Source organism: Schistocerca americana, unplaced genomic scaffold (assembly GCF_021461395.2).
Source record: "Schistocerca americana isolate TAMUIC-IGC-003095 unplaced genomic scaffold, iqSchAmer2.1 HiC_scaffold_55, whole genome shotgun sequence".
Taxonomy (NCBI): Eukaryota; Metazoa; Arthropoda; class Insecta; order Orthoptera; family Acrididae; genus Schistocerca; species Schistocerca americana.
In genome coordinates this window covers 1,414,357-1,429,513 of record NW_025726291.1, presented here as the reverse complement: position 1 = coordinate 1,429,513, position 15,157 = coordinate 1,414,357, and the positions used below count along the sequence as shown (strand labels likewise).

At 39.2% G+C, this 15,157-nt stretch overlaps 1 protein-coding gene across 1 annotated transcript; it reads left to right on the top strand.

Annotated features, from left to right (window-relative positions):
• The first annotated feature begins 10,588 nt into the window (after positions 1 to 10,588).
• LOC124586232 (piggyBac transposable element-derived protein 2-like) lies at positions 10,589 to 12,304 on the top strand. Its single transcript, XM_047131414.1, has 3 exons — positions 10,589 to 10,821; positions 10,930 to 11,755; positions 12,272 to 12,304. The coding sequence occupies exons 1-3, from the start codon at positions 10,589 to 10,591 to the stop codon at positions 12,302 to 12,304; spliced, it is 1,092 nt and encodes a 363-aa protein (XP_046987370.1).
• Positions 12,305 to 15,157: the final 2,853 nt, after the last annotated feature.

The window sequence follows — 15,157 nt, the reverse complement described above, 5'->3', positions numbered from 1 at the left end:
AACACAGAAATTGCATCCGAATTAAATTCAAAAGGCACAATAGCGACTTAAGTACAAGAGAACTGACTCTCTAACTTTCTTTGATTTGAACCTCTACTGTGAGTCCAGTTTTTGATTCCGATGATTCACTTTAGGTTTACTGTATCCCTTGGACTTTCTTATTGATGATGAAACACAGTAATTGCATCCGAATTTAATACAAAAGGCACAATGCCGACTTATGTACAAGAGGACTGTCACTCTCACTTTCTATGATTTGAACCTCTCCTGAGAGACCAGTTTTAGATTCCGATGCTTCACTTCAAGTTCACTGTATACCTTGGACCTTCTTATTGACGATGAAACACAGAAATTGCATCGGAATTACATTCAAAAGGCACAATGCCGACTTAAGAACAAGAGGACTGACACTCTAACTTTCTATGATTTGTGCATCTCCTGTAGTGCAGTTTTAGATTCGGATGCTTCACTTCAGGTTTACTGTATACCTTGGACCTTCTTATTGACGATGAAGCACAGAAATTGCTTCAGAATTATATTTAAAAGGCACAATGCCGACTTAAGTACAAGAGGACTGACACTCTAACTTTCTATGATTTGAACCTCTCCTGTGAGTCAAGTTTTAGATTCCGATGCTTCACTTCAGGGTTAGTGTATCCCTTGGAACTTCTTATTGACGATGAAACACAGATATTGCATCCGAATTTAATAGAAAAGGCACAATGACGTCTGAAGTAGAAAAGGACAGACACTCTAACTTTCTGTGATTTGAACCTCTCCTGTGAGTCCAGTATTAGAGTCCAATGCTTCACTTCAGGTTCACTGTAAACCTTGGACCTTCTTATTGACGATGAAACACAGAAATTGCATCCGAATTTAATACAAAAGGTACAATGCTGACTTAAAAACGAGAGGACTGACACTCTAAATTCCTACGATTTGAACCTCTCCAGTGAGTCTAGTTTTAGATTCCGATGCCTCACTTCAGGTTCACTGTTTACCTTGGACCTTCTTATTGACGATGAAACATCGAAATTGCATCGGAATTCAATTCAAATGGCACAATGCCGACTTACGTAGAAGAGGACTGACACTCTAACTTTATATGTTTTGAACCTCTCCTGTGAGTCCAGTTTTAGATTCCGATGTTTCACTTCAGGTTTATTGTATACCGTGGACCTTCTTAGTGACAATGAAACTCTGAAATTGCATCGGAATTATATTCAAAAGGCACAATGCCGACATAAGTACAAGAGGACTGACACACTAACTTTCTAAGATTTGAACCTCTCCTCCGAGTCCAGTTTTAGATTACGATGCTTCACTTCAGGTTTACTGTATCCCAGGGATCTTCTTATTAACGATGAAGCACAGAATTTGCATCGGAATTAAATTCAAAAGGCACAATGCCGACTTAACTACAAGAGGACTGACACTCTAACTTTCTATGATTTGAACCTCTCCTGTGAGTCCTGTTTTAGATTCCGATGCTTCACCTCAGGTTTACTGTATCCCTTGGACCTTCTTATTGACGATGAAACACAGAAATTGCATCGGAATTAAATTCAAAAGTCACAATGCCGACTTAAGTACAAGAGGACTGACATTCAAACTTTCTATGATTTGAACCTCCCCTGTGAGTCCAGTTTTAGAATCCGATGCTTCACTTCAGGTTTACTCTATCCCTTGGACCTTCTTATTGACAATGAAACACTGAAATTGCATCGGAATTAAATTCAAAAGGCACAATGCCGACTTAAGTACAAGAGGACTGACAGTCTAACTTTCTAAGATTTGAACCTCTCCTCCGAGTCCAGTTTTAGATTCCGATGCTTCGCTTCAGGTTTACTGGATCCCAGTGACCTTCTTATTAACGATGAAGCACAGAAATTGCATCGGAATTAAATTCAAAAGGCACAATGCCGACTTAACTACAAGAGGAGTGACACTCTAACTTTCTATGTTTTGAACCTCTCCTGTGAGTCCAGTTTTAGATTCCGAAGCTTCACTTCAGGTTTACTGTATCCCTTGGACATCCGTATTGACGATGAAACACAGGAATTCCATCGGAATTAAATCCAAAAGGCATAATGCCGACTTATGTACAAGAGGACTGACACTCTGACTTTATATGATTTGAACCTCTCCTGTGAGTCCAGTTTTAGATTCCGATGTTTCACTTCAGGTGTACTGTATACCGTGGACCTTCTTATTGACGAGGAAACACAGATATTGCATCCGAATTAAATTCAAAAGGCACAATGGCGACTTAAGTACAAGAGAACTGACTCTCTAACTTTCTATGATTTGAACCTCTCCTGTCAGTCCAGTTTTTGATTCCGATGATTCACTTTAGGTTTACTCTATCTCTTGGACTTTCTTATTGATGATGAAACACAGAAATTGCATCCGAATTTAATACAAATGGCACAATGCCGACTTATGTACAAGAGGACTGACACTCTCACTTTCTATGATTTGAACCTCTCCTGTGAGTCCGGTTTTAGATTCCGATGCTTCACTTCAAGTTCACTGTATACCTTGGACCTTCTTATTGACGATGAAACACAGAAATTGCATCTTAATTACATTCAAAAGGCACAATGCCGACTTAAGAACAAGAGGACTGTTACTCTAACTTTCTATGATCTGTGCATCTCCTGTGAGTCCAGGTTTAGATTCAGATGCTTCACTTCAGGTTTACTGTATACCTTGGACCTTCTTATTGACGATGAATCACTAAAATTGCATCGGAATTAAATTAAAAAGGCACAGTGCTGACTTAAGTACAAGAGGACTGACACTCTCACTCTCTATGATTTGAACCTCTCCTGTGAGTCCAGTTTTAGATTCCGATGCTTCACTTCAGGTTTCGGATATACGTTGGACCTTCTTATTGACGATGAAACATGGAAATTGCATCCGAATTTAATACAATAGGCACAATGCCGACTTAAGTAGAAGAGGACTGACACTCTCACTTTCTATGTTTTGAACCTCTCCTGTGAGTCCAGTTTTAGATTCCGATGCTTCACTTCAGGTTTCCTGTATACCTTGGACCTTCTAATAGACGATGAAACATAGAAATTTCATCCGAATTAAATTCGAAAGGCACAATGCCGACTAAAGTACAAGAGGACTGACACTCTAACTTTCTATGATTTGAACCTCACCTGTGAGCCCAGTTTGAAATTCCGATGCTTCACTTCAGGTTTACTGTATCCCTTGGACCTTCTTATTGATGATGAAACACAGAACTTGCATCCGAATTTAATACAAAAGGCACAATGCCGACTTAAGGACAAGAGGACTGACACTCTCACTTCCTACGAATTCAACCTCTCCTGTGAGTCCAGTTTTAGATTCCGATGCTTCGCTTCAGGTTCACTGTATACCTTGGACCTTCTTATTGACGATGAAACACAGAAATTGCATCGGAATTAAATTCAAAAGGCACAATGCCGACTTAAGTACAGGAGGACTGACACTCTAACTTTCTATGATTTGAACCTCTCCTGTGAGTCCAGTTTTAGATTTGTATGCTCACTTCAGGTTTACTGTATACTTTGGAACTTCTTATTGACGATGAAGCACAGAAATTGCTTCGGAATTAAATTCAAAAGGCACAATGCCGACATAAGTAGCAGAGGACTGACACTCTAACTTTCTATGATTTGAACCTCCACTGTGAGTTCAGTTTTAGATTCCGATGCTTCACTTCAGGTTTACTGTATCCTTTGGACCTTCTTATTGACGATGAATCACAGAAATTGCATCCGAATTTAATACAAAAGGCACAATGCCGACTTAAGTACAAGAGGACTGACACTCTCACTTTCTATGATTAGAACCTCTCCTGTGGGTCCAGTTTTAGATTCCGATGCTTCACTTCATGTTTCCTGTATACCTTGGACCTTCTTATTGACGATGAAACACAGAAATTTCATCCGAATGAAATTCAAAATGCACAATACCGACTTAAGTACAAGAGGACTGACACTCTCACTTTCTATGAGTTCAACCTCTCCTGTGAGTCCAGTTTTAGATTCCGATGCTTCACTTCAGGTTTACTGTATACCTTGTACCTTCTTATTGACGATGAAACACAGAAATTGCATCCGACTTTAATACAAAATCACAATGCCGACTTAAGTACAAGAGGACTGACACTCTAACTTTCTATGATTTGAACCTCCCCTGTGAGTCCAGTTTTAGTTTCCAAAGCCTCACTTTAGGTTTACTGTATCCCTGGGACCTTCTTATTGACGATGTAACACAGAAATTGCATCCGAATTTAATACAAAAGGCACAATGCCGACTTAAGTACAAGAGGACTGACACTCTCACTTTCTATGATTTGAACCTGTCCTGTGAGTTTAGTTTTACATTCCGATGCTTCACTTCAGGTTTACTGTATCCCTTGGACCTTCTTTTTGACGATGAAACACAGAAATTGCAACCGAATTTAATACAAAAGGCACAATTCCGACTTAAGTACAAGAGGACTGACACTCTCACTTTCTATGATTTGAACCTCTCCTGTGAGTCCAGTTTTAGATTCCGATGCTTGACTTCAGGTTTTGTCTATACTTTGGCCCTTCTTATTGACGATGAAACACAGAAATTGCATCCGAATTAAATTCAAAAGGCACAATAGCGACTTAAGTACAAGAGAACTGACTCTCTAACTTTCTATGATTTGAACCTCTCCTGTCAGTCCAGTTTTTGATTCCGATGATTCACTTTAGGTTTACTCTATCTCTTGGACTTTCTTATTGATGATGAAACACAGAAATTGCATCCGAATTTAATACAAATGGCACAATGCCGACTTATGTACAAGAGGACTGACACTCTCACTTTCTATGATTTGAACCTCTCCTGTGAGTCCGGTTTTAGATTCCGATGCTTCACTTCAAGTTCACTGTATACCTTGGACCTTCTTATTGACGATGAAACACAGAAATTGCATCTTAATTACATTCAAAAGGCACAATGCCGACTTAAGAAGAAGAGGACTGTTACTCTAACTTTCTATGATCTGTGCATCTCCTGTGAGTCCAGTTTTAGATTCAGATGCTTCACTTCAGGTTTACTGTATACCTTGGACCTTCTTATTGACGATGAATCACTAAAATTGCATCGGAATTAAATTAAAAAGGCACAGTGCTGACTTAAGTACAAGAGGACTGACACTCTCACTCTCTATGATTTGAACCTCTCCTGTGAGTCCAGTTTTAGATTCCGATGCTTCACTTCAGGTTTCGGATATACGTTGGACCTTCTTATTGACGATGAAACATGGAAATTGCATCCGAATTTAATACAATAGGCACAATGCCGACTTAAGTAGAAGAGGACTGACACTCTCACTTTCTATGTTTTGAACCTCTCCTGTGAGTCCAGTTTTAGATTCCGATGCTTCACTTCAGGTTTCCTGTATACCTTGGACCTTCTAATAGACGATGAAACATAGAAATTTCATCCGAATTAAATTCGAAAGGCACAATGCCGACTAAAGTACAAGAGGACTGACACTCTAACTTTCTATGATTTGAACCTCACCTGTGAGCCCAGTTTGAAATTCCGATGCTTCACTTCAGGTTTACTGTATCCCTTGGACCTTCTTATTGATGATGAAACACAGAACTTGCATCCGAATTTAATACAAAAGGCACAATGCCGACTTAAGGACAAGAGGACTGACACTCTCACTTCCTACGAATTCAACCTCTCCTGTGAGTCCAGTTTTAGATTCCGATGCTTCGCTTCAGGTTCACTGTATACCTTGGACCTTCTTATTGACGATGAAACACAGAAATTGCATCGGAATTAAATTCAAAAGGCACAATGCCGACTTAAGTACAGGAGGACTGACACTCTAACTTTCTATGATTTGAACCTCTCCTGTGAGTCCAGTTTTAGATTTGTATGCTCACTTCAGGTTTACTGTATACTTTGGAACTTCTTATTGACGATGAAGCACAGAAATTGCTTCGGAATTAAATTCAAAAGGCACAATGCCGACATAAGTAGCAGAGGACTGACACTCTAACTTTCTATGATTTGAACCTCCACTGTGAGTTCAGTTTTAGATTCCGATGCTTCACTTCAGGTTTACTGTATCCTTTGGACCTTCTTATTGACGATGAATCACAGAAATTGCATCCGAATTTAATACAAAAGGCACAATGCCGACTTAAGTACAAGAGGACTGACACTCTCACTTTCTATGATTAGAACCTCTCCTGTGGGTCCAGTTTTAGATTCCGATGCTTCACTTCATGTTTCCTGTATACCTTGGACCTTCTTATTGACGATGAAACACAGAAATTTCATCCGAATGAAATTCAAAATGCACAATACCGACTTAAGTACAAGAGGACTGACACTCTCACTTTCTATGAGTTCAACCTCTCCTGTGAGTCCAGTTTTAGATTCCGATGCTTCACTTCAGGTTTACTGTATACCTTGTACCTTCTTATTGACGATGAAACACAGAAATTGCATCCGACTTTAATACAAAAGGCACAATGCCGACTTAAGTACAAGAGGACTGACACTCTAACTTTCTATGATTTGAACCTCCCCTGTGAGTCCAGTTTTAGTTTCCAAAGCCTCACTTTAGGTTTACTGTATCCCTGGGACCTTCTTATTGACGATGTAACACAGAAATTGCATCCGAATTTAATACAAAAGGCACAATGCCGACTTAAGTACAAGAGGACTGACACTCTCACTTTCTATGATTTGAACCTGTCCTGTGAGTTTAGTTTTACATTCCGATGCTTCACTTCAGGTTTACTGTATCCCTTGGACCTTCTTTTTGACGATGAAACACAGAAATTGCAACCGAATTTAATACAAAAGGCACAATTCCGACTTAAGTACAAGAGGACTGACACTCTCACTTTCTATGATTTGAACCTCTCCTGTGAGTCCAGTTTTAGATTCCGATGCTTGACTTCAGGTTTTGTCTATACTTTGGCCCTTCTTATTGACGATGAAACACAGAAATTGCATCCGAATTAAATTCAAAAGGCACAATAGCGACTTAAGTACTAGAGAACTGACTCTCTAACTTTCTTTGATTTGAACCTCTCCTGTGAGTCCAGTTTTTGATTCCGATGATTCACTTTAGGTTTACTGTATCCCTTGGACTTTCTTATTGATGATGAAACACAGAAATTGCATCCGAATTTAATACAAAAGGCACAATGCCGACTTATGTACAAGAGGACTGACACTCTCACTTTCTATGATTTTAACCTCTCCTGAGAGTCCAGTTTTAGATTCCGATGCTTCACTTCAAGTTCACTGTATACCTTGGACCTTCTTATTGACGATGAAACACAGAAATTGCATCCGAACATAATACAAAAGGCACAATGCCGACTTAAGTACAAGAGGACTGACACTCTCACTTTCTATGATTTGAACGTCTCCTGTGAGTCCAGTTTTAGATTCCGATACTTCACTTCAGGTTTTCTGTATACCTTGGACCATCTTATTGACGATGAAACACAGAAATTGCATCCGAATTTAATACAAAGGGCACAATGCCGACTTAAGTACAAGAGGACTGACACTCTCACTTTCTATGATTTGAACCTCTCCTGCGAGTCCAGTTTTAGATTCCGATGCTTCACTTCAGGTTTCCTGTATACCTTGGACCTTCTTATTGACGAAGAAAGACAGATATTGCATCCGAATTAAATTCAAAAGGCACAATGGCGACTTAAGTACAAGAGAACTGACTCTCTAACTTTCTATGATTTGAACCTCTTCTGTGAGTCCAGTTTTTGATTCCGATGATTGACTTTAGGTTTACTGTATCCCTTGGACTTTCTTATTGATGATGAAACACAGAAATTGCATCCGAATTTCATACAAAAGGCACAATGCAGACTTATGTACGAGAGGACTGACACTCTCACTTTCTATGATTTGAACCTCTCCTGTGAGACCAGTTTTACATTCCGATGCTTCACTTCAGGTTCACTGTACACCTTGGACCTTCTTATTGACGATGAAACACAGAAATTGCATCGGAATTGCATTCAAAAGGCACAATGCCGACTTAAGTACAAGAGGACTGACACTCTAACTTTCTATGATTTGAACCTCTCCTGTGAGTCAAGTTTTAGATTCCGACGCTTCACTTCAGGTTTGCTGTATCCCTTTTACCTTCTTATTGACGATGAGGCACAGAAATTGCATCGGAATTAAATTCAAAAGGCAAATTGCCGACTTAAGTACAAGAGGAGTGAAACTCTAACTTTCTATGATTTGAACCTCTCCTGTGAGTCCAGTTTTAGATTCCGATGCTTCACTACAGGTTTACTGTATCCGTTGGAGCTTCTTATTGACGATGAAACACAGAAATTGCATCCGAATTTAATACAAAAGGCACAATGCCGACTTAAGTACAAGAGGACTGACACTCTCACTTTCTATGATTTGAACCTATCCTGTGAGTCCAGTTTTAGCTTCCGATGCTTCACTTCAGGTCTACTGTATCCCTTGGACCTTCTTATTGACGATGAAGCACAGAAATTGCATCCGAATTTAATACAAAAGGCACAATGCTGTCTTAAGTGCAAGAGGACTGACACTCTAACTTCCTACGATTTGAACCTCTCCAGAGAGTCTAGTTTTAGATTCCGATGCTTCACTTCAGGTTCACTGTTTACCTTGGACCTTCTTATTGACGATGAAACACCGAAATTGCATCGGAATTCAATTCAAAAGGCACAATGCCGACTTAAGTAGAAGAGGACTGACACTCTAACTTTCTATGATTTGATCCTCTCCTGTGAATCCAATTTGGATTCGGATGCTTCACTTCAGGATTACTGTATCCCTTGGACCTTCGTATTGACGATGAAACACAGAAATTCCATCGGAATTAAATTCAAAAGTCAAAATGCCGACTTAAGTACAAGAGGACTGACACTCGTAATTTCTATGATTTGAACCTCTCCTGTGAGTCCAGTTTTAGATTCCGATGCTTCACTACATTTTTACTGTATCCGTTGGAGCTTCTTATTGACGATGAAGCACAGAAATTGCATCCGAATTTAATACAAAAGGCACAATGCCGACTTAAGTACAAGAGGACTGACACTCTAACTTTCTATGATTTGAACCACTCCTTTGAGTCCAGTTTTAGATTCAGATGCTTCACTTCAGGTTTAGTGTATCCCTTGGACCTTCTTATTGACGATGAAGCACAAAAATTGCATCGGAATTAAATTCAAAAGGCACAATGCCGACTTAAGTACAAGAGGACTGACACTCTAACTTTCTATGATTTGAACCTCTCCTGTGAGTCCAGTTTTAGAATCCGATGCTTCACTTCAGGTTTACTGTATCCCTTGGACCTTCTTATTGACAATGAAACACTGAAATTGCATCGGAATTAAATTCAAAAGGCACAATGCCGACTTAAGTACAAGAGGACTGACACTCCAACTTTCTAAGATTTGAACCTCTCCTCCGAGTCCAGTTTTAGATTCCGATGCTTCACATCAGGTTTACTGTATCCCAGGGACCTTCTTATTAACGATGAAGCACAAAAATTGCATCGGAATTAAATTCAAAAGGCACAATGCCGACTTAACCCTTTAATGCATACTGTAGCTGATAAGCTACAGACCTCATTTCTTCGTTTTATTCCATATGGAGAAACATTTTCGATCAAATTCGTTATGTAGCTAAGTGTATACACTCCGCTGCAGTTTCTAGTAGTTCTTCATAGCGATCATAGATGGCAGGACGAGCTGAAGCAGTTCGACAGTGACCTGTGTGGACATACTGCCAAGTGTGTGTTTTGGCGGAAAGTTGAGGTGGGTTTTTGGTGTTTGTGCACTGATTTCTGGTTTTGAAAATTACTTTTTCATTTTGAAAACGTAAGTAGATATGGTGTAAACAGTTAATTCGAGTGTCTTTGCGATAGATTTGAAATGAGGCCTGTTTTTGTGTATGTAGCTTATCAGCTACATTTTTCATTTACTGCATTTCAGGCGCTGACGTAAAAATGTCTCGAAAGAGTCAAGAAGAAATGCTTATGGAATGGTTAGAGATTCCACTAAGCAGTGATGACGATCTTGAGTGTTTCTCTGACGATTCCATTCAAGATGAGACGTATGTTGCTCCAGAATCTGTTGATTGTGATAGTGACAGTAGTGACGAAGAAAGTCAAGTACCAGTAATTAGGACTGAAGATGTTTCTGGAACAAGACAATCTGATGTTATAATGAAGGAATCGACGTCACAGTTGTCTGATAATGCTCTGAAACTGCCATGCAGCAGCAAAAATGTTACCAAAAACAGCAGGAGTGTGGTTTGGAAAGATAAACAGTTCATTATTCCCGAACTGTAGTCAAAATTTCATGGCAATACTTCGTTACCAGAAGAAGTAATAAACTTAAATACTCCATACCAATTCTTCAAACATATATTTCCATCTAAATTGTTTGATCTAATTGTCGATGAGTCTCATAGATACAGTGTGCAGTGTAATCCTGATAGACCAATAGATTTATCCTGTGATGACATAAAAAAATTTATGGGCATCTGTCTCGTAATGTCAATAGTTCATGTACCTAATACGAGGGATTACTGGGGAGAAGTTACTGGTACTCATCTGATCAAGACAACAATGACAGTGAATCAGTATGAGCATATACGTAAGTTTCTTCACTTCAATGACAACAGTGCAATGATACCCAGGGGTGAAAAAGGTCATGATAGACTCTTCAAGATAAGACCCATAATAGAATTGATGAGATCTCGGTTTCAAACAATACCTGTTGAGGAGTGAGTTTCTGTTGATGAACAGATATGTTCAACAAAGGCTAGAAGTTATTTGAAACAATACATGCCAAACAAGCCTCATAAATATGGATACAAATTATTTGTTATTAGTGGCATATCTGGTTATGCCTACGATTTTGAGATTTTCACTGGAGATGAAAATAAACCAGAAAAAAGAGTGACTGGGGAGGAAGACTTGGGAGCAAGCGCAAATGTTGTAGTTCGACTCAGTAGGATACTACCAAGAAATATGAACCACAAACTGTACTGTGACAATTATTACACAAGTCTGCCACTGCTTGTATGGTTACATAAACAAGGAATTTACTCACTTGGGACAGTCAGAAGAAACAGAGTGCCAGACTGCAAGCTCCCTTCAGAAGCTGAGCTGAAGAAAATGGCACGAGGTGCATCAGTAGAGCGTGTCGCAACAGTGGATGGTGTCGACATATCAAATGTAGTGTGGAAAGATAACAAGAGTGTGATGTTGCTTTCTACACTTGCTGGACAGCAGCCTATTCATGAAGCAGGGAGGTATGACAAAAAAACAAAGTCAAGAACAACAATACCTTGTCCACAAATAATTAAACTCTACAATAAACATATGGGAGGTGTTGACCTTCTTGACAGCATAATGGGTCGACATAAAATTCTTGTGAAAAGTCGAAAATGGTATATAAGATTGTTTTACCATCTCCTGGACATGGGAGTAGTCAATTCCTGGCTGTTGTATAGGAGAGTAGCAGAAACCAAAGGGATTAAGAGAACTATGAAACTCTCCGAATTTCGAATGGAAATTGCTCCCTGTTTGTGTCGCTCAGGTCATACTTCAGCAAAACGTGGAAGGCCAAGTAATGAACTCGAAAACCAAATACAAGCTAAGAAGACAAAGGGGCCCACAGCACATGTACCTCCACAAGATGTAAGGCTGGATCAAGTAGGTCACCTGCCTTCGTACTTGCAAGTGAGACAGAGGTGCAAAATGCCAGGATGCAAGGGTTTTTCCTGGGTTCAGTGTAATAAATGTGCAGTTGCATTGTGTTTGCACAAACAAAAGAACTGTTTTCAAACATTTCATGTAAAGTGATTATCACATGCTTGGGTACAAACCTGTTGGAACTAGATACCTTATTGTTCATATACAAAAGTGAATAAAATATACAATAAATGCTCAATATTTACAACATTAATGTCCTATTTATTATTTTAGGATTTTTCCCTTCCTATTCAAAGTATTTAATCATAATCAACAATTAAGTTACGAGAGATTTGGTCAAAATTGAGGGAGCAAAATAAGCACATTTATTGTGGCTCATAAGGTGTTAACTCAAAATGTAGCTGATCAGCTACAAAGCGATTTTCAACAATAGTGCTTTGTTAATTTAATTAAAAAAATTTTCAATATTTTTTTCGAAATGTAGGCACTATAAAATAAACATGGTAATTTTTACAGCTTGAAATAAAAAATCATGCATTTAAGGGTTAACTACAAGAGGACTGACACTCTAACTTTCTATGATTGGAACCACACCTGTGATTCCAGTTGTAGATTCCGATGCTTCACTTCAGGTTTACTGTATTCTTTGGACCTTCTGATTGACGATGAAAAACAGAATTTGCATCCGAATTTAATACAAAAGACACAATGCCGACTTAAGTACAAGAGGACTGACACTCTAACTTTCTATGATTTGAACCTCTCCTGTGAGTCCAGTTTTAGATTCCGAAGCTTCACTTCAGGTTTACTGTATCCCTTGGACCTTCGTACTGACGATGAAACACAGGAATTCCATCGGAATTAAATCCAAAAGGCACAATGCCGACTTAAGTACAAGGGGGCTGACACTCTAACTTTATATGACTTGAACCTCTCCTGTGAGTCCAGTTTTAGATTCCGAGGTTTCACTTCAGGTTTACTGTATACCTTGGACCTTCTTATTGACGATGAAGCACTGAAATTGCATCGGAATTAAATTAAAAAGGCACAGTGCTGACTTAAGTACAAGAGGAGTGACACTCTAACTTTCTATGATTTGAACCTCTCCTGTGAGTCCAGTTTTAGATTCCGATGCTTCACTTCAGGTTCACTGTATACCTTGGACCTTCATATTGACGATGAAGCACAGAAATTGCTTCGGAATTAAATTCAAAAGGCACAATGCCGACTTAAGTAGCAGAGGACTGACACTCTAACTTTCTATGATTTGAACCTCTCCTGTGAGTCCAGTTTTAGATTCCGATGCTTCACTTTAGGTCTACTGTATCCCTTGGACCTTCTTATTGACGATGAAACACAGAAATTGCATCCGAATTTAATACAAAAGGCACAATGCCGACTTAAGTACAAGAGGACTGACTCTCTCACTTTCTATGATTTGAACCTGTCCTGTGAGTCCAGTTTTACATTCCGATGTTTCACTTCAGGTTTACTGTATCCCTTGGACCTTCTTTTTGACGATGAAACACAGAAATTGCATCCGAATTTAATACAAAAGGCACAATTCCGACTTAAGTACAAGAGGACTGACACTCTCACTCTCTATGATTTGAACCTCTCCTGTGAGTCCAGTTTTAGATTCCGATGCTTCAATTCTGATCTACTGTATCCCTTGGACCTTCTTATTGAAGATGAAACAAAGAAATTGCATCCGAACTTGATACAAAAGGCACAATGCCGACTTAAGTACAAGAGGACTGACACTCTCACTTTCTATGATTTGAACCTCTCCTGTGAGTCCAGTTTTAGATTCCAATGCTTCACTTCAGGTTTCCTGTATACCTTGAACCTTCTTATTGACGAAGAAACACAGATATTGCATCCGAATTAAATTCAAAAGGCACAATGGCGACTTAAGTACAAGAGAACTGACTCTCTAACTTTCTATGATTTGAACCTCTCCTGTCAGTCCAGTTTTTGATTCCGATGATTCACTTTAGGTTTACTCTATCTCTTGGACTTTCTTATTGATGATGAAACACAGAAATTGCATCCGAATTTAATACAAATGGCACAATGCCGACTTATGTACAAGAGGACTGACACTCTCACTTTCTATGATTTGAACCTCTCCTGTGAGTCCGGTTTTAGATTCCGATGCTTCACTTCAAGTTCACTGTATACCTTGGACCTTCTTATTGACGATGAAACACAGAAATTGCATCTTAATTACATTCAAAAGGCACAATGCCGACTTAAGAACAAGAGGACTGTTACTCTAACTTTCTATGATCTGTGCATCTCCTGTGAGTCCAGTTTTAGATTCAGATGCTTCACTTCAGGTTTACTGTATACCTTGGACCTTCTTATTGACGATGAAGCACAGAAATTGCTTCGGATTTAAATTCAAAAGGCACAATGCCGACTTAAGTACAAGAGGACTGACACTCTAACTCTCTATGATTTGAACCTCTCTTGTGAGTCAAGTTTTAGATTCCGATGCTTCACTTCAGGTTTAGTGTATCCCTTGGAACTTCTTATTGACGATGAAACACAGATATTGCATCCGAATGTAATACAAAAGGCACAATGACGTCAGAAGTACAAAAGGACAGACACTCTAACTTTCTGTGATTTGAACCTCTCCTGTGAGTCCAGTAGCAGAGTCCAATGCTTCACTTCAGGTTCACTGTATACCTTGGACCTTCTTATTGACGATGAAACACAGAAATTGCATCGGAAATAAATTCAAAAGGCACAATGCCGACTTAAGTACAAGAGGACCGAAACTCTAACTTTCTATGATTTGAACCTCTCCTGTGAGTCCAGTTTTAGCTTCCGATGCTTCACTTCAGGTTTACTGTATCCCTTGGACCTTCTTATTGACGATGAAACACAGAAATTCCATCGGAATTAAATTCAAAAGGCACAATGCCGACTTAAGTACAAGAGGACTGACACTCTAACTTTCTATGATTTGAACCTCTCCTGTGAGTCCAGTTTTAGTTTCCGATGCTTCACTTCAGTTTCACTGTATCCCTTGGGCATTCTAATTGACGATGAAACACAGAAATTGCATCGTTATTAAATTCAAAAGGCACAATTCCGATTTAAGTACAGGAGGACTGACACTCTAACTTTGTATGATTTGAACCTCTCCTGTGAGTCCAGTTTTGGATTCTGATGCTTCACATCAGGTTTACTGTATACCTTGGACCTTCTTATTGACAATGAAACACTGAAAGTGCATGGGAATCAAATTCAAAAGGCACAATGCCGACTTAAGTACAAGAGGACTGACTGTCTAACTTTCTATGATTTGAACCTCACCTGTGAGTCCAGTTTTACATTCCGATGCTTCTCTTCACGTTTACTGTTTCCCTTGGACCTTCTTATTGACGA

Excerpts from the sequence above, each read along its gene's own strand:
- LOC124586232 (XM_047131414.1), top strand. The coding sequence starts at position 10,589 with ATGTCAATAGTTCATGTACCTAATACGAGGGATTACTGGGGAGAAGTT. Across the intron at positions 10,822-10,929 it reads CAAACAATACCTGTTGAGGA|TGGCATATCTGGTTATGCCT; the intron begins GTGAGTTTCTGT and ends ATTTGTTATTAG. Across the intron at positions 11,756-12,271 it reads AAGATGTAAGGCTGGATCAA|CTTGAAATAAAAAATCATGC; the intron begins GTAGGTCACCTG and ends TAATTTTTACAG.